The sequence below is a fragment of the Tinamus guttatus genome, unplaced genomic scaffold, assembly GCF_059628265.1.
Source record: "Tinamus guttatus ecotype Peru unplaced genomic scaffold, ASM5962826v1 Tinamus_guttatus_pri_ptg000038l, whole genome shotgun sequence".
NCBI classification, from domain to species: Eukaryota; Metazoa; Chordata; class Aves; order Tinamiformes; family Tinamidae; genus Tinamus; species Tinamus guttatus.
The window spans coordinates 1,578,382-1,602,372 of record NW_028288572.1 but is presented as its reverse complement, the minus strand read 5'-3'; the positions used below and the strand labels follow the sequence as shown (position 1 = coordinate 1,602,372).

General features: G+C 41.7%; 1 protein-coding gene across 1 annotated transcript in view; it reads right to left on the bottom strand.

Annotated features, from left to right (window-relative positions):
- Positions 1-23,991, bottom strand: part of COL22A1 (collagen type XXII alpha 1 chain) — a 187,385-nt gene that overhangs the window by 144,496 nt on the left and 18,898 nt on the right. The window contains exon 3 of the mRNA XM_088535206.1: positions 5,119-5,193. Coding sequence (XP_088391332.1) covers positions 5,119-5,193 — 75 coding nt within the window. The remainder of the gene's footprint in view (positions 1-5,118; positions 5,194-23,991) is intronic.

The window sequence follows — 23,991 nt, the reverse complement described above, 5'->3', positions numbered from 1 at the left end:
TTCCCTCTGAAAACAGCAGCCAAGCTCTGTTCAGGAGTGTTCTCTCATCTGGTGGATAATACCGAGGACTAGAGCTCTGGCCTTTTTTTATCATTATTTAGTTAGTTAGTTAGCACGTGGCACAGGGTGGCATCCAGGCAGGTTTTAAAGATCTCCAGAGAAGGAGACTCCACAACCTCTCTGGGCAGCCTGTTCCAGGGCTCTGTCACCCTCACAGGAAAAACGTTCTTTCTCACATGGAGGTGGAACAGCCTGTGTTTCAACTACACCCATTGCCCCTTGTTGTGTCACCGGCCACCACAGAGAAGAGTTTGGCCCCATCCTCCCTATAATCACCCCTAAGGTACTTGAACATGTTAATCAAATCTCCTCTCAGCCTTCTTTTCTCCAGACTAAGCATAATTCATTTGCAATACCTTGATATTTTATGTTTCACTGCAATGTATTGGTTATATATGAAAATACACAAGGGGCTTGTCTTTATGGTGCAAAACGTTCACTGTCCTGCCTGGGTAAAACTCATAGCAGGCTGCGATCCCTTCTTAAATGTTGATGAAACCAAAATCAGAAATTGGCAATATGAAAGGAATTAAACATTAGAGCCGTGGGTTTATTTTGAATATTTCAGGGCAACTGAGTTAAATCCTCTTCTTTTCATTTCTCTTCTTGATAAAAATAACATAGTACTCACACGGATGCTATGAAAATTTAATTTAAAGTATTAATATGCACCACTTTAAAATATCTCACTTTCTGAAATAGAAACCATGTTTGCCCTGGTATCCTAACCAGATTTCTCTCTTCTCTTAAAAATCCCCTATGTGTTTTCTAATGCATGCAGTATCATTTATATTCTGAATTTATGTTATGAACTGTTAAGCAGATGCAGCTTCACTTCACCACCAAAATTTGTATTGCAGCCCTCACTGCATGCTATGCCTAGTAATTTTTCATTTAAATGCTGTGATATCAGAGTCATGGAGTGCAGTCCTCTGCTATGAAGGGGGGCCCTCTCCATTTCATCTGTTTGTCTCCATTACTCCTACTGGAGTAGGAGTACCTCCAGGTACTGGAGGCTTCAGGACTTCATGCCTCTGAGAGTTAGAAGGCTTCTTCGAATGTCTTATCTGAAGGTATTTCTTGGACATTTTATACACAATTCTTATGATACCCTTTGTCCTTTAGCTTAAGTGATTCCCTTGATATCCTACTATTATTCCCTTGACATCTCTGTGGAAAGCGATCAATCGTATCTCCCCCTTCCACCTGCATACTACAAGATTAAACAAGTCAAACTTTTATAATTTCCTGATTGACAATATTCTTTCCTATCTCTGAAGACATTAGTCTCTCCTCTAGACTAAACCCAACTGTCCTGAGAAAAGGAGATCTGAGCACATGTTTCTAGATAAGCTATAACCTATCGAACGACCTGAACTCTTTCCTATCCCTACCAGACTTCTCCTGTAACGCCCTCTGCCTTTTTCCACAACTGTATATCACTGAGGATCATAATCATCTATTGACTAATCAAGACACCATCAGCTTCCAGTGTATGATCCCTAAATGCAAGAACAGGCCCTCTAAATTAATAGATTTAATCCCAAATCACTCATCCCAAGTTTTTGAGGCCAGCCTCCTTCATAATGTTCTCAATCCAGTCTATACTGTGGGAATTCACAAAGAACATAAGACCTGCAACTGGACTCAACGAGTTCCATTACTGTTTGCCCTCCAGCTTGATATTTCCTTTCTTACAAACCCTGTTAGCTAATTTCTAACTCAATTTAAAAGTTTTATTAATCTCTCTCTTTTTTTTATTTTAGCAATGATTTTCAATACTGAACTCAAATGTTTGCTGAAGTCCAGATAGATGAGATCTACTTAATTCTCTTTGTCTAAAGAAGAAAATGCCTGTCTTTTCAGCGGAAAATACCTGTTTCATCTGTTGGCTTTCTTCCAACTCATGATGTACTTTTGGATGCAGGTTTCATCTGATTTGGCATGCAGCCATGCTCCCTACCTTCTCTACCTGTAACTTTACAAAATTCCAAGAAGCTTCCACTTCTTAGTCCTGAATGGAACACTCAGACAGGTGTCATCGGTTCCCTTGATCTCCCAAAGCTTGTCCTGTTACGGTTCATTTTAGGAACTACTCTTTATTTTTCCTTCTCTTTAATCTGGAGTGACTCAACTCACATTCACTTAACTGCAGACACACGTTAAAAGGTATCAGGTCATGATATAGCTAGTATGTAAATACGGCATATCAAGAGGGCAGCCATTGATGATGTTCTGTGTGAAACAACTGTGTATGCCATCTGCTACTGCATAACAGATAAAACTGCCAGAAAGATTTGTTTTCTCTCTGTTAACTCCAGTTCTGAAATCTTCTTCCTACCTGAGAGAAAAAAAGAGGTTTTGAGAAGCATATTAATCCTGTCCCCTCCAGACAAAATGAGGCTTATTGTAACATCCTCTCTATGGGGCTGTACTTTGAGTCCCTCTAGAAACAAGCTTGTGCAGGATGTAGCTGTGAAGTGCTGTGTTAGGAGCCTGCTGGGCTGAGATCAATTTTAGCTTTCATTAAGCTTCCAAGAGGAATGTAAGATGCTGGTATTAACTGCAAAGCCTTGAATAGGTGAGGGTTGGGTTAGGAGAGGAAAAGCCTCTCTCCCTGTCACTGTTAAACCAGCAGAAATTCCAGAGCTGAACTTCTCTCACCAACACGAGGCAGCGGGAAGCAGAGGTCCGCTCAATACTGAAATGCAGTCATCCTTAGGGCAGAATGCAAAAGCCCCTTGGCATCAGCTAGCAGCACAATGAAGCATTTTGGAAGAGGAAATACAGTCCATTAAATCAACAGAAGTTTTCCAAGTATTTGGGAGAATACAACAATGCTCTTTTGGAACAGCACCCAAAGGTTATTGTGTTAAGAAAATACTATGTACATTGTAAAACATTTAAACATATAAACAACATTAAGGTCCCATGCTGATTATTTCTAGTCTCATAACAACTCTCAGCAGAGTCAGAACCTTAGTTGAGCATCATTCACACTAAATATAAACATTTTATTAATAAACAGAATCAAGAAGAGGAATTATTATTCACTCACCACATACAAGCAATCAGATTACTTCTACAAAACCTCTTGTATTGGCAAAGGGAACCAGAGATGTTGCTCTAGTCAATTACTTCAAGTAATCTATTTATTAAGTCATTGCGTGATACAACACAGTGGACAAAGGATCCCTGATCTGGTAAATGACTCCCCTATGGTATCACAGACATACTGCAACAAGGGAAATTCCAGGTAGACATTAGGAAAAATAAAGGCTCACCATGGCAGTGATCAAATTGGAACAGGTGCCCAGAGAAGATGCTCATTTCCCATCCTTAGAGGTATTCAAAATTGGACTGTACAAGGCCCTGAGCAAGTTGTTTTAATATTAAAGTGGATCTAACTTTTGAGTAGCCTCAGCTTTGAGCAGAAGGTTGGATCATATGATCACAGGTTCCTTACGATCTGAACCAGTCTACAATTCTCAGGCTGCAAAGTCATCTTTTAAGTGAAAATGATGAATATTGAGGTGCTATCTAGGAAGGAAGGGGTATTTGAAGGTAAAAGGAAAAATGAGTAACTTAGAGCAGAGCATGTGAATTACAATACCAGTCAAACACTGACTAGATATAGGCAATTATTTATAACACCAATCTTCTCAAAGGGATCACATTGAAAATGCTAGTCTGAGCAAGGATACAACCCTCCTACTCATTTTAGGCAGAAATTTTCACCATGAATAGGCTCACTGAGAAACAGTAAACATATTTGCTGAATAGTTATACTGTTTGCACAGTAACAGGAAGACCATCAGAACAGGCTACTGCAAGACTTAGCAGTGCTCAGCAGCTCACAATGGCTGTCTGGGGACTATGGACTTGACTCTAACGACCAGAAAAAAGTGCCACTACCTACCATTATCACAGGTAGAGATGAAACCACATTAAAGCCAAAATAAGCTGTCTACAGACAATACAGTTGGAACTGATATTCTGTGTAGTACAAAATCCCCATTGAAGAAGCCTACAGCAAGTTGCAGAGCTGTCAGATCTTGGCCGTTTTTAGTCTCAGTCAAGCTGCAGAAGATCCTTCTGCCTCCCACGGCCGCAACTTAACTTCTAGGGTCAGCCACAGATATTCTCACTATGGCCTCAAATAGTCTTGTGTCTTGAGTCCCAGAAAAGAACTACAACGCATACATACATCTGACAAAGAAATTAAGTCCTTCATCTGGCTGGAAAGATTTATGAGAGTTCCTAGAAAAGCAGAGATATCACCAGGTCTGCTTTTCTCTATTTTTTTCTAGTGTTTCAGAAGGGGCTTTTCATCTTTTTTCTTTGTGTACACCTATATAAGTATTTCTTCAGGGGTAATCATCGTTGCATTTGGACATCTCACAACAATCACAGAGCAAATAAATGAATACCTAAACTAACCAAACACGGAGTATTCAAAAAGAACATTGTCTTTAAGGCATACTGCCTTCCTCTATCTTCTACACTAAGCTCCACTGCCTTTTTAATTTGCCGCCATATCACAAGAAAGCTCATGATTAATTTTTTGTCAGCAAATAACTCTTTTCCACTCCCGTAGTTTTTGCTATACTTCTACATAGAATCATAGAATCATAGAATCATAGAATGCTTAGGGTTGGAAGGGACCTCTAGAGATCATCTAGTCCAACCCCCCTGCACACGCAGGGACACCTAAAGCACGTGGCACAGGACTGCATCCAAGCGGGTTTTGAAGATCTCCAGAGAAGGAGACTCCACAACCTCTCTGGGCAGCCTGTTCCAGTGCTCTGTCACCCTCACTGTTAAGAAATTTTTCCTTAAGTTCCTATGGAATTTTTGATGTTTCAGTTTCCGGCCATTTCCTCTAGTCCTATCAGTGGCCACCACTGAAAAGAGACCATCCCCGTCCTCTGCACTCCCTCCCTTGTGTTGAATTAACAAAATGCAAACTAGAAAACATGTAACAAATCAGAACACATCATCAGAAGCATGCAGTTATACCATTTTAATTCACAGATGGATGGCAGTGTGCCTTTTTACCTGGAATCTCATCAGTCTCCCCAGTGGTGTGTTTGAATCGGTCTCCTTCCACATGGACATTTGGACATAGAACATCTGAAAAGCAAAAAAAAATTAAGAAAATATCTCAGATGAACGTAGCATTTCGCAAGCCATGAAACTAGCAAAATCTGATTTTTCTTCTCTTTTCTTCTCTTTTCTTTCTTTCTTTCTTTTGTTTTTCAACCAACGTTTCCACTGTAACAACTCTCTTCCCTGTCTTAAGGCACCTTAATGCCTTCCCTTGCCCTGTCCCCTATCTCCAGGCTGAGCAAGAGAGCAAACATAACTGTGTTTGGCCTTGAGTCACTGTTTGCTGACTGGCCATCCAAGAAACCAAACTCACCCAGCTAGGACATTATTTTGTATCACTCTCCTCTGTTGGTCCATAAATAGGCATGAAGGTAATAAAACTTTAAAAACACTGAGCTTATGATTCCACTCTCACATTTGGCTGAATTTGAGCAAGATGTTCAGAAAGTTATTGAGTGGGAAGACATGACATGCAGACAGGTGAAAAAACAGAACAACCAGCTGTACAATCACATAAACTTCCTTTTCTCAGGATACCAGGCCATGAGTGTTCAGCTTGGTCCATTGGTGAAAAGCTCTCCTTGGCTAACTGCAATAATTCACAAACATATGAAATACAAGAAAAACATTCTCACAACCTTAAAGTCAAACACACTGGCAGGAGAGTTATTTGTATTGTGTCAACTTCTGGAGATCTAGCTGAGAATGGGGTATGGTCCAAACTTTTCAGAAAAGACAAATCTTACTCAAAAAAACTCACAGCCCCTAAAGAGATGAAATGGGGATGAGACAGGAAAGGGGATCCAAAGCACAGGATGATTAAATTACTTATGTTAAGATCCCCTAACAGGTCAGGGTTAAAGAGAGCAAGTGATGCCCAGTCTCCCATATTTTACTGTATTCTGCTTGACAACACTCCTCCGGGACCATGAGGATTTTTAAGCAAAAAAAAAAAAAAAGCAGCGCTAAGTATGATTAAGACTTGGAGGAACATTCACTCACAAGCATAAATTTCAAAAATCGTGGAAATACCCAGGCTTCATCACCATTTCTGTGCTCCCAATTAGTGTCAACACGAGTGAGAGTGAATGAGTGAATGCTTTCCTGGTAAGAACTTTCTACCTATCCACCTCTTTCCTGCAATATATTTGAAGTAACATTTATTTATAATCTGTTTTCTAAGATCAATAGGCAATTTCTCACTTGTAAACAATGGGGACAGCTAGCTCCAGGAATCAGTTTAAGGAGAATATAAAAACGTACTCCTGACTTTTCACTGCATGCACAGCCTCACATTTATGTCCTTTCACTAATGTAAAGATCCGCTAAGCAAGGACAGTCAAGTCCCATTCCTTCATTTGCCTACTTGCACACACGATGATGCACATATCTTCTGCAATTGCAATACCCATCCAGTGACATGCAGTAGTTCTCATTATCTGCAACTAGTATCTAGTATCATTCCTTCAGTATCCTTCATTTGTGCATTACTCAGCAAGTAGCAAGGGCTGGCTGATCCGTAAGCGATGGTGAGCCACGATTGGAGGCTTCCCACAGGGAACCTTGAAGGCTTCCTCCAAAACCATGGGACAAGAACTGCTTTTTCTCAGGCCACTGCAGTATCTCTCTGTATCTCTGAGATATCTCTGAGTATCTCTGAGATCCCTGTACCTCTCCTCCTCGCAGTAAAAATATACGATATTCTGCAATGCTTGGTTAAGCCTAGCAATGAAATCAGATATTTTCCCTACTTCGTTGTGTTTCTGAATTTATGGGGCAGATTATTAGCTGCAGCTGAAGCTCTCACAGCTCAGTGCAAAGAAAGGGAACTGCAAAAGCGATTTCTTGAACTCCCAAGGGCCAACATGGCTTGAATGCGTCTGTCCACCCCTTCACCTCACCAAGGGGAAGGCCAGAGAGCAGTCACTATCCCGAGTGTCCGAAAGCCCAGGGCATCTTGGTCGAGTGGGAAGATGCATTTAGAACTAAAGAGACTTTTTTATTATATCAGCATTCCAAAAGAATATTCGTTCAACCAAAAGTCAAGCTCTGTACAGTTCACCTATTTGATGTGCTTTTAGAGCAACTTTAGTAAAGCTATCAGCACGTTTTTGGGAAGAACAAGTTATGCATACTTGTCTTTGCTTGAGTCAAGCAATCCAATAAACTCTGGACTGTTTTCAGGGGCACAAAGCAAATGTAGCTGCTGTTTTTATAGATAAAACTCAGAATTCACCATATGAAGAGCCAACATGGACTGACAGAAATGACAATATTTCATCTGAATTTTAGCCAGAGATCTCTTTAGCTCCTTGATGTCTGATGGTTTGAAACCCAGGATATTTCACACAAACCTGCTTAACTCTTCAAGCTAAACAACAGGTGAAAATGTGCAGTTATTTTTCCCTACATCAGAGCTCTGCACTGCTGTCTAACATAACAGGAAAGTTCTCCTGTTCTAGGTAAATCAAAGGGGGTCACCACCATCTGGCCAAAATTGCTCTCTATGCTGCAAGGCTTTCTCTCCCCCAACCACAATACTGCTTATTTTTCTAGTGTGTGGAAAGCTTCATTATTTTTATGCTGGGATCCCAAACTTCACCTTGAGGAAAGGATATAAAAGTTCTTTCCCACCAGGTTCCAGTTCTATGATGCTAAATCATAGGTGAGCACCCATTCCCACATGTAAGGCTTCCTTCCTCTTTTTTCTCAACCTATACTTCTACACCTCCACCCTAAATCACCTTGGTTCCTCTAGCATAGACACTCTTTAGATCTGTACCCATATCTTCTCCTTTCAGGAAAGCCAGCATGTCCCAGAGTCGATGCCAACACACAGTCCTGTCAGCAGTACTTTTTTCTTTTCTCTCTTATTTATTTATTTATTTATTTTAATTCCTGGTGGACATAACTGACAAATATAACAGGGAAACAAAATAGTATTAAAACGTTATTCTGCTGTCATAATAAATGGTTTCTATTTAAAGTCTATTCTGTATCATGTAGCTATCACTTCATTCTAGGGTATGTTTCAGCCAAACTAAGCTGCTGTTGCCTCCAATTATATTGTTCAGTTTTAAAAAGGATTTTTGATTCTTTAAAGCTCTGTTAATCATGAAGATTTGCGATAGTCAAAGCTATGCCACTTCTACACCCATTCAAGACCAACAAAAGATTGCTTAGGAGTGCAGATAGTGCTGTGCAAATGCTGATATTGTTGCTTTTACTTCTCCAACGAATGCGCTTTTGGTTACAGGCACTGATTCAATTCAGAACACAGCATGTTGGAGCCTCAGTCTCTGAACTGGAAGGTGTACAGTTTTCCAGGAAAAAAAGCATCAACAATCTCAAAATGACCAAGATTCCCCCAAAGAAAAAAAAAAGTAAAGTAAAAAGTAATTCCCCCAAATTAAAAAAAAGGGTAAGCATGAGTAAGACACAATGCACATGTTAGCATATCTTGAGAGAAACACGGGACAAGAATATAACAGATCTCAGGTACTCTAGGGTACTTTTAATGAAAAGGTAAACAAATTTTGCTTAATTACAAATAAATTATCGATCCAATCTTTAATGACATCGTACAGCCTCTCCTAGGTCAAATTAGAAAGAACCTTGACTTTCTAGCAAGGAAGTACGAGCTAGTGAACACCTTCTTATTTTAGTTCCTGTTTTGGAACCAAGACTATACAGCAAATCCATATGTTCACCCAAACTGACAGCACACAAGCAGTGCCAACTGGCATTCAGACCTAATTGCTGTGTCCAGAGCTGTGTTTAGAGGAAAGGCAGACCAGAGCTGTTCCCCTTCTTTGGCTGGTCTGCCTTTCAGCAAGATCCCTGTCAAACATGGATATTTAAACATCAAAGAAGGGTCCCTAGGAACACTCCTTCTGCCAATGCCATACCTAACTTTGAGTGAGTGTTTGTGGAACTTCTCCAAGTGTTTGTAACACTGAGTGGCCAACACGAAAATCAGAAAGAGCAATAAAATCCACACTGCGGCTATACTACTTATTTATAAATATTTCAAAATTTTGCAAAAGAGAAGATGCACCAACTGACATGAGTTTCCAGACCCTGTCCTTACTGTGACTTCTCTGGCCATGTTAGAAAATTTGTAATAGATTTTTTTTCCATTCAAGTATTGTATGAAACAAAATTTTGTATATTTTATACAGTCAGTCTTTTCCTTTAAAGTCAGTCAAAGCAATATGAGTTTAAGTACATATTCTATAAAAAGACTCAGCTTTCCAAGCAATCCAGGTTAATCTGAAGGACTTCTTTTTGATCTCAACATTACATATTATTCTATCTTTTTCTTTGTCCACAGATTTTATCAGCAAAGATTTTACATTTATGCCCACATGATTCATGGAAATTTTGAATAGCACCAGGACTACTATATATTCCTCTTACAGTTGCATCAGAAATGCTCCTGCTTATGGTGACTTTCCACTAATACCTGCTCTGTGAGATCAGGCAGTTCTTAATCCATTGCAGAGTGTCACTTTTTAATTCAAATGCCTAACAGCAACAATGGATAACAGCGAATGTATTCTATCTATCTACATAGTTACCATATCAACTGCAAAGTAATCTCCTCGCACAAAGAAATGAGTTTTGTTTGAAATGACGTCTTTTCCACAAAACTATAATCCTTGAATAGGGTTACAAAATAATTCCTATTCTGTGGTTACTTTATTCACTGGCTTCCGTATCGATTCTTCTATTATTTTCTGCAAGCAAGATCAGGCAAAATGGGCTACACCTATACATATGGATCACTTTTCTTTTTTTAATAGTAGTACATTATTATCATTTCAAGGCCCCATAACTTAATTAGTCTGGCAGGAAGCTAAATGTTATCCTAAGTACCTTTCTTCTCTCTTATTATTGTTGTGCCCCTTGCAGTCCAAACTTGCTGACAAGAAGAGCATCTGTTGTTGAGACATCTGAAGGATTTCTCCGTAAGACACTAGTCTAGAGACCGATTCCTCAGCAAATGATTTGCTGCATGTAAGAAAACCAGCTGATTCTTCTAGTTTCCTCCTTCCCTTCTTATTTTCAGATCTTCAGATTGGTCTGAACTGTTCTTGGATCCCACACCAGTAAGAAAATCAAGAACTCAGCTCAGCCTGAAAATATTTTTCTAACTTTCCTACTTTTGGTGATCTTTACAAATAACCACAGATACACAGAACTGAGAGGAGCTTTGAGTGCCACATCCAGGATGTATTTTTTCCACCCTGGTCTCTGTCTTCTCTTGCTTCATCTTACAAGGTCTGAAACCTGAAGGGGCATTAGCTTAGTAGCCCTTTGATTAGGTCTGTGCTGCAGCAGTAGGTTAAGAACAACAAAAACGGGGGAAATGCCATGAAAGAATTATTGTAGTCATGGTGGTCACTGACTCTCAAAGAGAACTGGATATTGCATTTATTTAAATGAGGAGTTAGGTCTTTTCCAAATGTCAGAGACATTTCCTAATGGAAAACAATGTATCCTGAATTCTTTTAAAAACTGCTCATGCATCCTGTAGTGATTATGTGTCTGTCAGAGTGTTATTCATTGTGATTAAAGAAGACAGATAGGACAAAGTATTCACAAAGCTTAACTTTAGGCTAGAAAGACTACTCTAGGCTTCCTTTACAGGCCAGAAAAGGTTTCCTTTACAGTCAAACTAAAGAAATACCTCTTTCGGGTTGTGTTTTAGAGCACGCAACTGATTGATTAGCAATACTTCACAGCAAAGAGCACTGATTTAAAGACAGGATAAAACTCTGTGGAGACATCTCTGTCTACACTGAGTACGGACGAGGTTTGCATCTTTGTTTTACACTAGATGATTTACTTAGAGGCGGGTAAAGTTAGGTGAGATAATTCCCATCATAAAAATACTTCAGATCTGCAGGAAATGGGTTTCTCTCTCCCACATCATGTGACTGAAATGCCTCCCTGGTCACTGCTCATCTCTGGACAAGCTGACTTGGTAAGTTCAAGCTTCTTGGTTCAAGGGGGCACATGCAGATTTCTTAAATTGATCCAAACACTACAACTAACACCTTTTCTACAGCAAATCATGCTGAGATCTGTTCGCTGATAATGAATAATTTAAACCTCACTTTTACGTATCATCCTTTAGACTATTCCCTATGAAGCTATCCAGAAGATGTCAAACACTTTAAAATTAAAAGTGACAGTATGTCTTACAGAATATGTGCACTGCTAGAGACATATCAGTAGAGCATGTCAGCTCAGGAACTTTCACTACCATTAAATTAGCATTAATAACATATTCACGTGAAAGGGTAATAACAGGGCTGTGAGTTTGGGAAAGAAAAATATGAATGATCTGATAGTTTAGCTCTGCTTCCAGTATCTCAAAGGAAAGTCAAGGAAAGGAATAGAAAAAAAAAGAAAGAAAAGCAAAAGCAAAAGAGGAAAGAGAAGAAAAGAGATAGAAAAGAGAGAAAAAGAAAAGGGAAAAAGGAAAAGAAAAAAGGAAGAGTTGTTTAATTAGACATACAAAGAATTGTTGAGGATCTATAAACATATAAATGGATAAATTATTTTAGACTGTAATGGGTTATTCAATCTACCCAAACTCTCCCTAGAAGAAAAGTGAGACAGGTTCACACTGTGAGGCACTTTTTTTCTTGCTGAATTTTCAATTTTTTACCTTTTTCAATGACTGGATTAGTCTACAAGAGCAGGACAAAAGATCTCCTTTCACCGTGTATCCCAAATCAGAGCTCAGAAGATCTCAGCGAGACCCTATGGGCAGGAAACCCTTGGTGGAACGATATGGAGGAGCTGCCTTCTCAGTAGGGCCAACATAAACAACCATTTCGTAAAACCTCCTTTTGAAAATAAATTCCTTCATTTGGCAGATTTGGTTAAAGTCACAGCACCAAACCACAGCACTATTGCAGTGACATTTGACCAGGAATACTGAGATCCCACTGACCATAGAGGTTTTTTTATTGAGGAAACCTCCCCCCACACACATGGAGCACAAATCCTGGCTGCCTGTGCTCCATTCTTTTGTCCTCTGTTTAAACAGCTTCCTCATTTTCATTTTTATTCTTTCAAGAATAACTTAGCCCTCTGCTGCCAGTGATTCCTCCAGGGACTTGTGTATAATGAATGCTGAACATGTGTAGCTGTCAAGTTATACAAGAATAAAATGGAGAGGTGAGAAGAGAAACACAAAGAGGTTAAGGCAAACAATATTTTTTGCTATGTTTTGTGGGGTTTTTTTCCAGAGGAAGAATTTTAATATTGCAGAATATTTCAGTTTCAGCTGCCCTCTGTATTTTAGTTTGCCCTTCCTGCAGCAGCATATCTCCACACTCTCTTAAAAGGCATGATATTCCCAATGTAAAAAATGGAGCTGTCTCATCCTCTGGCATGAATCTTTACCCCGCCACAAAACCTACCTATAGATAAGAAAATATCTGGCGCATGTTGGCTCCATTAAAAATTATCTCCCCAAAACTTAGACTAGAACTCAAAGCATTTCCAAGGAATGACTTTTCTTTAGCCAGTTCTGGATCTTGTGTCATTTCCAGAGTAAAACAATAATAACCTTGAAAGCAAGAGCTATTTGGGGGATTTGGAGAGATTGCATAGAGTAGTCTTTCATTTATTAGCAGTTAAGATTGCATTTTTTTCTACATAGACACCTTTTTTTTCCCCATCAAAATCTAAACTAAAAATGAAGGGCCTGGTAAGATTTTTTTTTCTTAAAAGTTACACGGAAAAGTTTCATGAAGTCAGTGTCTCAGAGTACCATTTCCAGACCCCATGGTTCTGCAATTGGTTAATGCTGAAAATTACTCATATATAGTGCTACCTTTATTTGTTATTTTTCCTTTTTTTTTTTGATGTGTATATACTAATATGAAGCCTCAAAATCCAAGTCTGCTTTTTATACTTTTTAAAATGGTTGTCCTCTTAAAAATACACCTCCATGTTCTGCCCATACTGCATATTGCAAACATTGTTAGATGTTCTTTCCTTACAAATAAACTGATGCTTGAGGTACCACTCACCCTTGAAACAAATTCTTAAGAAGAAATCTGGCATGTCCTGGCACTGACAGTGTAGTGATATTGCAATTGTGGCTATACCAGCATTGTAACTTGCAGCAAGGAGTAGGTAAAACAGAGCATCACAGCAATTATATCACTCCATCCTGCAGGTTTAATGCCTAATATAATTCTCATTTCCTTTCTGAAATCACACCCTATCAAGTATGTTATGCAGTTTAAATTTGAGCACCACTAGGAAAATGAACTATTAACAGCAACAACAGCCAAGGTGGATTCCCTCTGCTTCCCCTCAAATAGTGACTACAGTGATTCTGGATGGGCTTTTCATATGTGCACACCAAGACACACTGTGTCACCACTGCGAGAGGCCTCATAAATGCATACAATAAATGGATAGAGAGCAACGATCACTTGCAGAGCATTGCTCACAGAGTGAACAAGCAGTTATGTTCCATCTTACTCCCCAGAATGTCACAAGGCTGGTAACTTTGTCACTTTTTTCCATTGTACCCTTACTTTAAGGATGCTGACTGGGTCCCAAGTGACCATAGTAGGAATGTACATACCTGATTTTGGACAGCAATGGCCTTGAACTGCCTCTCTCCCCTTTTATCAGCACAGTGCCCGGGAAATGTGGTGCCTTGAGTAGAGATACAACCACACATTTTGTGCCCTGTCCTGTAGCTATTACTGCGTATTACACTCTAGAGACTACTCACACCACAGTCCTTCAAGGTCCCAGGCAAGAGAGTGCTCTTCCTAGGCTCCTTCTGTAGGAATGGAGAAACAAGTGCTCCTTCAGAGGGTAATTCAGAACAGAAACTCACCTTAGGTGCCTTGATTCATCCCTGAAAACACAGGTCCTTCCATACTGGTTACAGGGAAAACATAAGGACACACAGTTCCTGAGTTAGACATCTACCGCAGGCGCTGCAGTTACATCCAGCTGGTTAAAACAAATGTTTGTGGATGCTTTCCTGGACTCTGAGGCCATGGCAAAGTCAAGTCCATATCTATGCCACCAAGCGGTCTTGGCCTCCAAAACAAGGCATCTGGTGACCACTAAGAGTCAAATTGGGCCCTAAAAATGTTGAGAGAGAGCTGGGGCCAGAAGTCTACCAGGCACAATTCTCAATATTTACCAGCATTGATTAATGTAAATGCATTGCCCAGGGATGCTTCTGGTCATTTTTGCATTTGCTAGCCTGTAAATACCATCCTTTGGTAAGAGCTCAGTAACAGAGATCAAATGGACCCTCTTGGGCAAAAGCACTAAATTCATTTTAGGGTCACATGCCACTTTTAAATGCATTAAGTTCCAGGAAAAAAAAAAAGTGGGGGGCGGTGTTTGGAAGGGAAAGGTATATCTAAAAGCCAAGAAATGCTGTATCCTGCTTAACTGGGGGAACTTCAGAGTGTTCTAGTATTTGCAAAACACCTGAAGTTCCTTTGAATTCAGTGGCAAATGACAAAATTGTTCTTTCCCCATACTTTACTTCTGGTTGTGCCTTATATACAAATCTTCCTTAAAAACTACTAATAAGACTCCTGAATTTTAGTGAAGACCCATGTCTCCAAGAGATACCCACCTTGCATGATTCACTGATGGTCTGTCCCTCTCTACCACGCACCCACAAATGCAAGAAACTCTTTGGACTGCTGACAGCAGATGTAGAGTGTCAAGAGGACTTATGCAATTAGCACCATTTAAGCAAGCACCATACAGAATTCATTTGCACATGCTCCCACAGGAATAAATGGCATTATGGCAAATACAAACATACCAACAGGTGCTTCCCAGCTAATTTGCAACCATAAACAAACACACAGACTGTATGCCAAGGAGCTTGCAGGCAAAAAAGGCAATGTTTGGAGGAAAGCAATTAGCAGCCGCAGAGCTCTTCTGCCCTGGCTGCTAGTTTTGTTATCTTGGGACACGTGTCCCCCTCCTTTCTCTCTGGCTGGCCCATCATGGGAAGGAGGTGAGGCTTCACCTTGCTAAGCACACTTGATCCCAGCAGGGTTTCCCTCGAGCAGCTAATCATCGCCTGAGCAGATGAATTGCCATGAATGTGGCATTGGGCTGATGACCTCTAAAATATTCCACAGGGTGACAGCGAGGGGTTGAGTGTGAGCACATGCTGCAGGCACCAGCAGCCGCAGCAGCAACTTCTTCCCTAGCAGCATCTCCATAGGTACAGGTGGGTACAGGTGGACCCTTCTTGGAGGACCTCCTCTTTGCTTGCTTTCTCCTTCCACCAGAGACATCACCAAGCTGGTGATGGGTTTCACTGCAGATCAAGCAGCTGTGTTGCTTCCAGCTCCACGTCTGTGCTCCTTGTGACAAAAAAAAAAATGTTCCCTGTCTGCACTTGGTGAGTTGGAGGGAAGAAGGTGCTACAGAGCTAGGAAAGTGTCCTGCTCTCCCCAGGCCGAGCAGGAGACTAAAGGTACTGCTCACCTGGCCGCAGGCAGGCAAAGCTACGCTGCCTACCAAAGCAGAGATTCCTACAGGTGCTGAAGAGGAGGGTAGTACCTAACTGCTCTCTAGGGACTCAGATGAGGATGAGCAGTTTGTGGATGACAACATAAAGCACCCCAGGAGGCACTCTCTAATCTGCTGGCTTTCATTTAGCTGCAAAATTGCCACGTATCCAAAAATCAGATTATTTTCTCTCCCCTCTCCTCACTCACAAAGTTCTACAAAATAAAAGTGTTTCTGCTCCTGGATCTTCTTACCATTTTATTTCTGCTGATCTAGATCATCTCTGCAAACAAAAAAAAACTGTTAAGTCTTGCGTGTTTGGTGTGACAGGTATTTATCTGTCCCTCCTCACACCATAAATCCACGGGCCATCTCTGCCCCGTGGTCCCCCATGGGCTGTGGAGTCTGGCCAGCGTTGTCTGCCATCCCTGATCCCGGCCCTTGTACCTGGCCCTTGGTGTGATGGAGAACAAGAGGCTGCTGCACTGAGTGCCAGGATGTTTCTCTCACTAGGACCCCCCACTTAAAGTGTGTTTTGCTGGAAGACACATTCCCAGCATTGGTCCTACAACAGCCTCTCCCACCATGGCTAGGACCTGTCACACCTTAATAACCCCAAAACCTGGGTCTGAAAATATATGTATACATCAGAAGGCTATAACACAATTCGGGGAATAGCAGCATTCCCAACGGAATGACAGGTTTCACATTATCCTGCGAATGATCCCTCCTTTTCCATCACTGACTCCTCCAAAATAAGGCAGAGCAGGCACCGGGCACACCAGCCAAGCTGCTCTATTTGAAGTCTGCATTTCCTAACTCAAGGGCTGAACTAAATTCAGGCCCTTCTGGTCTGGAACTGATGCAGATTTTTCCCTCTGGCTTTTCCTAACCACAGGTTTTACTTTCTGGCTTGGTCTCCCACAAACTCATTGGATGTAGATTAATTTCAGCTGGTTTTCATCTGGAAATGGATTGCTGTTATAATTAGCATTTACTGCTTTAAAACCAAGCAGTAAACAAAACACAACAGTAGCTCGTCTTGTCCTCTGAAAGATGGTGCTCTTGTAAGAGAGAGGAAATGGCCAGACCACTGAAACGTGTGAGTTTTCCTAAAAATCTGAGACACTCCTGAAGCTCTGTGTGAGCTGAAATGCCTGTACTTTATAATCCTTTAAAAATCTGTAGGGATTAATACTACACATGCAAGTGTTGGTTAAAGAGAAAAGAAATAAACCATCTCCATTAACAGGATCTCTCTTACTTCTTCCTGCACTATTAGGAAATACAGAATAATACAGAACCAAAATTTTGCCCGCAGCAAACCTCACAAAGGAGAGTTGGTAGCAAGAGTAGTAAAAAACCTCATCTGGTGATGGCTGCTGTTAGGACAGACTAAAACACTGTAAAATGCTGCTGACAAGGAGGAGAAGGTGTTTCTGTCCTGTTTGGCTTCTAAAGTAGCAATTCTGCATTTGTCCTGTAACTGAAAAAAACTGCAAGTAAAAATAGGTGCAGTGTGTGCAGCTTGCCTAGGCTGGCTCTCACTGAACAGAAATATTACAATATTTCTGCTATAAACTCCATCCATCTCGCTTGCATGCAGTATTCATGAAGAGCATGAGCTAGACTATCCACGGTCCTCGCATGTGCTACAACACAGAGAAAAGAGCTTAGATTCCTCTTGACTGAGCCCGGTTAAAATGGTGAGGTCTCAAAGTTAGGGAAAACCTGCAAAGACTGGAAACATTAGTTCATTTCTAAGGTTGCTGTTGAACAATAAGAAATTCAAGCACAATACTCTCTTATTTCACAGTAATTCAAAAAATGAATGAGTTGTTAGGAACGGTTTGGTTCAAAGCTAGTTTCTTTCCATCTAATCAACAAATACACACTAGTAGTACTCAGATAACTTCCAAGAAAGAAATATAGCTCAAGGACATATTTAAGAGGGAATCTGACTGGCATTACTATTTTGGTGTAATTATACAACTACAGATAGAAGAGCGTTGTCTTCCATGTGAGCATTTTTTGGGATACTGTAACAGCGGCTTTGGGATTTGAACCAACAGAAGTATAATTATAATCAAAAGAGCAAAGCCAGGAAATTTCTCTATAAATACAAGGCTTGAGAGATGGTTAAGACTTTGCTTTTGTTTTGTAAAATCACCTTTGCAAAATAAACTTTCTTAAAAAATAAATAAAGATAATGAAGTGATTTAGTTTCTGCATAGAAGAAGATGGGATAAATTAAGTTAATATTGTGGAAGAATGGTCTAAATGAGATTTTTTTTTCCCTCGGGATGCACCTGGTGGATGTCATTGGAGCTAACCACAGAAGAATATGTTTCCTCCAACCCCCTTAGCAACACTCCCGACTCCGACTTGCTGTTTCACACACGTTCAGCCAAAAATATGTCGCTCAGGCAATACTAGGGGCGCAGTTTGCCAGATCTCTGCTGGAGTGCAGCTTTCAGCCTACTTCAAGAGCAGGGAGAATGGCCAAGAGGGACCGCACATAGACCCACCAGAGTGACTTCGAATACAAAACCAAATTTTGTTTCTTCTGAGAATAGTGTGATTCTGTATATGCTGAGGGAGAGCAGAAGATGGTTCAAAGAGGAGCAGAGCGAGATTCCATTTTTGTCTAAGAAGCCTCTGGGCCAGGTTTAGTGTCCTGAGCTACAAAACCAATTGCAACGAAGAGATCAAACTGCAACATGTGGAGTCACAGCACAATAACAGTAAACTACATTTTCAGACCTATTTAAATGACAATTGGAGAAAAAAAAATAAACTCTTCCTTAAGCAACCATCTGCCTCCCTCTGTGTTATCTAAATCTGTGCAATCCATCAAATAAAGAAACAAAGGACAAAGCTTTGGAAAGACTGAGTCCTAAACTGTGCCTTAGCAGAGAAATAACCTCTGACTCAACAGAAATGCAGTAAGTGGGCGTGATAGTCTTTCCTTTGCACCATCCTGCCTTGTCAAAGAGTTCCCTGGCCCTTGGACCCTGTGCCAGGACTCACCTGCAACCAAAAGCTGCTGAAGAACCACATCTCTGATGCTGTGAAGCTACCTGTGAGATATGGCAAGGGAGGGAGAAGTAGCTTTCCGCTTCTATCAAAACTTTCACATTCCAGATGGGTTAGGGAAGTGTAAGCAGTTGCATAAATGAATAAGTGAAATAGGCATGGACAGAGGGGCCCTGAGCCCTCCTGAGAGAGGTTACCAGTAAAACAGAACTTTGTTATGTGCAGCTTCTCTGGTTCTGCCATCATCAAGTCTGCAGCGTCCAGCTGGAGAAAGGACATTATTCCAAATGAATAAAGGATGGCAGAGCCCAGCCCAGGGCCTTATGTGCAATGACTTTTAAAGGCTCGCTGACATTGACCTTTGACAACTTTACCAATTTAAAGATTTTTAGGGGGCTAGCCAGATTTTTAGAGTTCTCAAATCCACTTCCACGCAGGCTGGCAGCACGCAATTCACTTCTGACTCATGTTCTGAAAATTCACGTTAGTCTAATTTTCATTCTATCTCAACACCCTTATCACTCTGCAAGTTCCTGTATCACCAGGCCCATACTTTCTAAGGAGGACTTCATTAGATGTGGGTGTTTAACACCACTGGCAAGCTCGGGAATCCCTCCTCTCAACTTTAAAAGCAGTCAGAAGAAAAGCCACTAACTAGGAAGGGCTTTTGACCTCATCTGCCCCTCTCCTCTCTGCTGCCTGCACAGTAGATGTTAGAAGAGCCTAGAAAGCCACTGTCTGGGACTATAAATCAAAAGAGGCACAACCTGAGCTCCTTTGCTCCAGCTAGGCTCACACATCGGTTAAACGTGGTCTTCCTCTTCCCTCCCGCCAAGTTTCCTCCCTCAAAAACCTCTTCTGTTAAGGCGATAAAAGAGGTTTGAAATAGTGCTTGAAGGACAAGCCACCTCCGCAAGAAAGGAAGGAGAATCAGCCCCGAGTACAAAAAGGAAACAATTTAAGAGACAAAAAAGCATGCAGGTATCAATCAGTAGCTATTATTCCTGCCACTTCTAGACACCGAGATCTTCATTTCCCACTAACAGATTATCTGTGCTGGAAAATCTCCCATTGCTTAAGTGCTGTGCCATATTACAGGGCCATGCTATATCCATGTGCCACTTTATTTGTGTATTTGGAGTCAAGAAGAGCTCTTACTGGCTCAAGAAACATGTTTACTGCCAGCAAACACCTGAGCAGTTCCGCAGGAGAACTGAAGTGCAGTGAAGCAGCTCTCCAGAAGGTGTCCCTGCAGAGTCACCGCATATTTTAAGCACTAATGCCCAAGGTTTTTCAATTTGCAGATTCCTATTTTTTTTTTCCAAACACTCCTGAAACTTGTATATTAAATTTAGGCCAAGTGACAATTGCTTTTCCTCCTTTCACACTGTTTTTCTAAGTTATGCCCCTGCAGACCATATAGTGGAAACTATTAGAAAACAGTCCAGGAAACAAAGAAGCTCTTCTCATATCAGAGCCACATAGATGAGAGCTGGATAGACACTACTGTTATCACTGAGATTTTTTTCATGGTTTCATATATATTATCCCAAACATTCCTCCCTCCTTCTCCATCAGTATAGCCACAGAATGCAACTAGTGCAGCCATAACCTAAAAAAAAAAAAAAAAAAAAAAAAAAAAAAGGTAAAATGAGGAGGTTTTGGTAACAGTTCAGCAATTCTTTCTCATGCTTTATGTACAGGGCATTGGGCAAAGAATAGGAACAGAGTGTGGGTGCTTCTTTCAAAGGAGTTGGATAATTATGGCATCAGTTCCTGACCAGTACAAAGCTGTTATTTGGGCTGGGACCTAATATCATGTCTGGGAAGACCCCTGATAGCACCTGCCAATGGTGATCTGCTGTTTGGAAAGGATGGAGGGACAGCAATCGGGGAATCTGGATGGCAAACACAGCATTTTGAAGTCAAGCCTAAGAAGATCGGGAAATCATCTCTGGTCAAAGACCCCAGGAAAATGAGTTTGTGCTTTCAGAAGTGGAGTGGGGTACAAAACTGCCCTGGGTCTTTGTATGTTAATACAAAAACATGTAAGGAACAAAGTGGTGAAGCCTTCAATAGGATTAGGCTAGACATATTAAAGCTGTCCTTCGGCGGTTTCTCATAAGATTATAAATATTCTGTATAATTATCATTAGCTGGAGCAGCCAAAACCATAAAGTGTCTGAAAGTGTAAGTTCATTATAAAAATTATGGAATATCCACATGAGAGGGCACTGTGGGGGATGGAGAAGGGGAGCTAAGAAAGCTAATCCACTCCTTAAAAATGTTTAATAAGTCCAAAACATACCCCACGAGTCCCAGGGTGGACCAGTTGGCTCCTTGCCACCTTCAGCTTCGGCGCAGTGGAAACTGGATCCATGGGCTCAGCAAACGCTGACGGGGAACAAAGCGGCACTGCCAGGGTTTGCTGGCACCAGCACCATTCCCACGCATTGCTCCGTGTCCCCTCCGGAGAGCAGGACTGCGGATAACACGTTTAGGCAAAGTGTCCCTGCCTGGCACCAGTGCCCGGAGCTTTGTCTTGCCTCCCCTCTCTGTTTTCGCCCCGTCTTTTCAAGGGCTGAGCTGTCTGAAACAGCCAGGGGGGTTCCCTTGCGGACCTCATTGCGCTCTGCCCCAGCGAGCACAACTAATAACCCGCAGCTCGCCGGGTTTAATTGAGGCTCCGAACACCAGAAAGACAGTACCAACCCCGCCAACAAAGGCCAAGGAAACCTCGCTGCCGAGCACAGCTGCCACTCACGCAGCCCTGCGCTGGGCGCTCACAAAAGCTGCTCTATTTGCATGGAAAGCAGCTCTCACAAGAAAAAAAAACACACAGAGGCAAACAGAGGCCGGGGTGAATTCCATGGAGTCCCCATGGCAGAGAGCACCCAGCTTGCTTAACACCAGCAGCTTGGCTGCATGGTTTTGTCCCACAACGGGATTTTCTAAGCAGCTGTGGAAGCCTACGGGAATGCCATACAGCCCGGCGATGAAAACTACTGTGAACCAGAGGATGCTTTTTCAGCTTGGAACACAAAGCAGATCGGCCTTTCTGCAGGCACTGGTAAGAAAAATACTAATTAGTGCTAAGTGTAGTGATAGGCTAACTCTTTTGCTTAGTTACTCATTCATTAAAGTGAAATTAATCTGGATTTAGACCAATGTAAATGAGCACAGAATGTAGCTGGGTGTTTTGTTTTGTGAACACCCGCCTGCTGATGTGCCTGATAGCATAGAAGCAAAGCTAAAAGCGGGACTTATGTAAACTAATCGCAAACTGAGCCCTGGGCAGGGCCTGCTTTGAAACAGGGATGTGTCCTAATACAGCTGCTAACATCCACAGTTGTTCCTGAGGTCGATCAAATATTTTAGTGAATTGAGATCTACATGAAGCTCACAAAGAGTTATTGTGGAGCAAAGAAAGGAGGCAGCTAAGGTCCCCCACTTGAAGAGATTAATGATAGCCTTGGCCTAATAAATAGTGATAAACCTCCATACATAACAGGCCATTTTCTTGGTTTTGGCCTTCTTGAGTTGCCCAGCACACCTCTGTATTGGACTGGGCTCCTTATCCCTGCAACACTTCAGATTAGACTTCATGGTTCAGTGTATGAAAATCCAAATCCATGTGCAGCAAGGACGGGATGTGTGTAAGGACTAGATGGTTACATTGGTGAAAGGCAAAAAGTTCCAAGCATTCAAGACTAGCTGTAGCACTAGTGTAATCTGCTCCAGTGCTTCTATAACTAAAGAGTCCCATCTGCTGTCGAGTGTGCAACACTTCTCATATGCCTCCACATTAACCAGTAAAACCAGTCTAAACCTGGTCTTAGACTATGAGAGGAAGAAGGGAAAGCCAGACTCTTCTCTCCATTCCCCATCACCCTGAAACAGGATGCCACATTCCTGTCGACTTTCAGAAATGTTTTCTTTCTTGGGGATGTGATGGTCCATTAACCATATCTGGTCAATGTCTGGAGATTACTCATTATAACAGAGCAAACCCATCCCAGGGAAGGTCCCATGGAGGCCTATGTGGGACAGGGACAGGCCTTGTGCTGGTAGTGGTGTGGATGTTAATGCCTGAGCATTCCTCAAGGTACATTCCTCATTCCCCCATTGTGCATTTCTCCTTCCCCCATTGTGCGAAAATGTAAAGTTAAGTGTCCCAGCACTGCTCCTCAGCTCAGCCACCCACCCAGGAAGACACCTCAGGTGGAAGCCTCAGTCCCAGCATTCATCCTATGAGCTATCCACAGCCAGCAAGAATCTGGTTGGGTTGGTCCAGCTTTGTTTAGAACAGAGTACGCAGGAGATGAGGGCTTGCTATGTCCACACACCACTAGTGGTAGGGCTGAAGCTTAATCAGCACACACTGCCTTAAAACTACCAGTGGTAGCTGTCCTGCTGGTGGCAAGGAGATGGCTGCAGAATGCCTTGTACATGAAGCTGACTATCTTATAAAGGGCTACACAAGGGCACCCCATCAAGCAGGACATAATTTTATATGATGTACTAAAAGAAAGGATTTTCATTCAAGAAGCAAGACAATGCAGGATAGAATCCAAAGTTAGACTAGACCCATATCACCCATGTGCATCTCCTTTTCTTTCCTTAGTGGGTAGGCAGGACACACTATACGTCATACAATAACAAAAAAACTCAACACATTTATAATGTCTTTAATTGCTCCACCGCTGCCTTTCTGGGACAGAGGGGTGTATATGGACCCAGTGGTCCCCATCTGAAGCGGGCATGAGCAGATGCCTCTTTCCCTGTGAAGTGCTCGACATGCGACAATGTTTACTGTGCCCTTAGCTGACTCAGGATTAGTTACTGAGAAATATCTTGGCAGCCTTCCAGGCCACCACACAAGAGAACCACTCTATTGCCCATGTACAAAGTCTTCAATTTGTCTCTAATTATCTCCATTAGGGTGCACTTGGCCTTCTAATCAGTGACATGTTTGCCATTTTTCCTTCTTCCCATCTTTTGCTCACGCCAGAGTCAAGTTGCTGCAATGAAACAACCCCTATATTCCACACATAGAGATTTAAACATCCCTCCCAGCAGGATCCGCAAGATAACAGTCCAACACAGAGCCACTCTGGTGGCCCTTCCCTTGGAAGAAACCATAAGGAAAATGTTTTGAGGAGCTTTCAACCGTTAGTTCATCTCCCACTGTCATATTCACATATTTTAGAGCTACAGAGAACTGTGACCAGCACCAAGGCCCTGTTG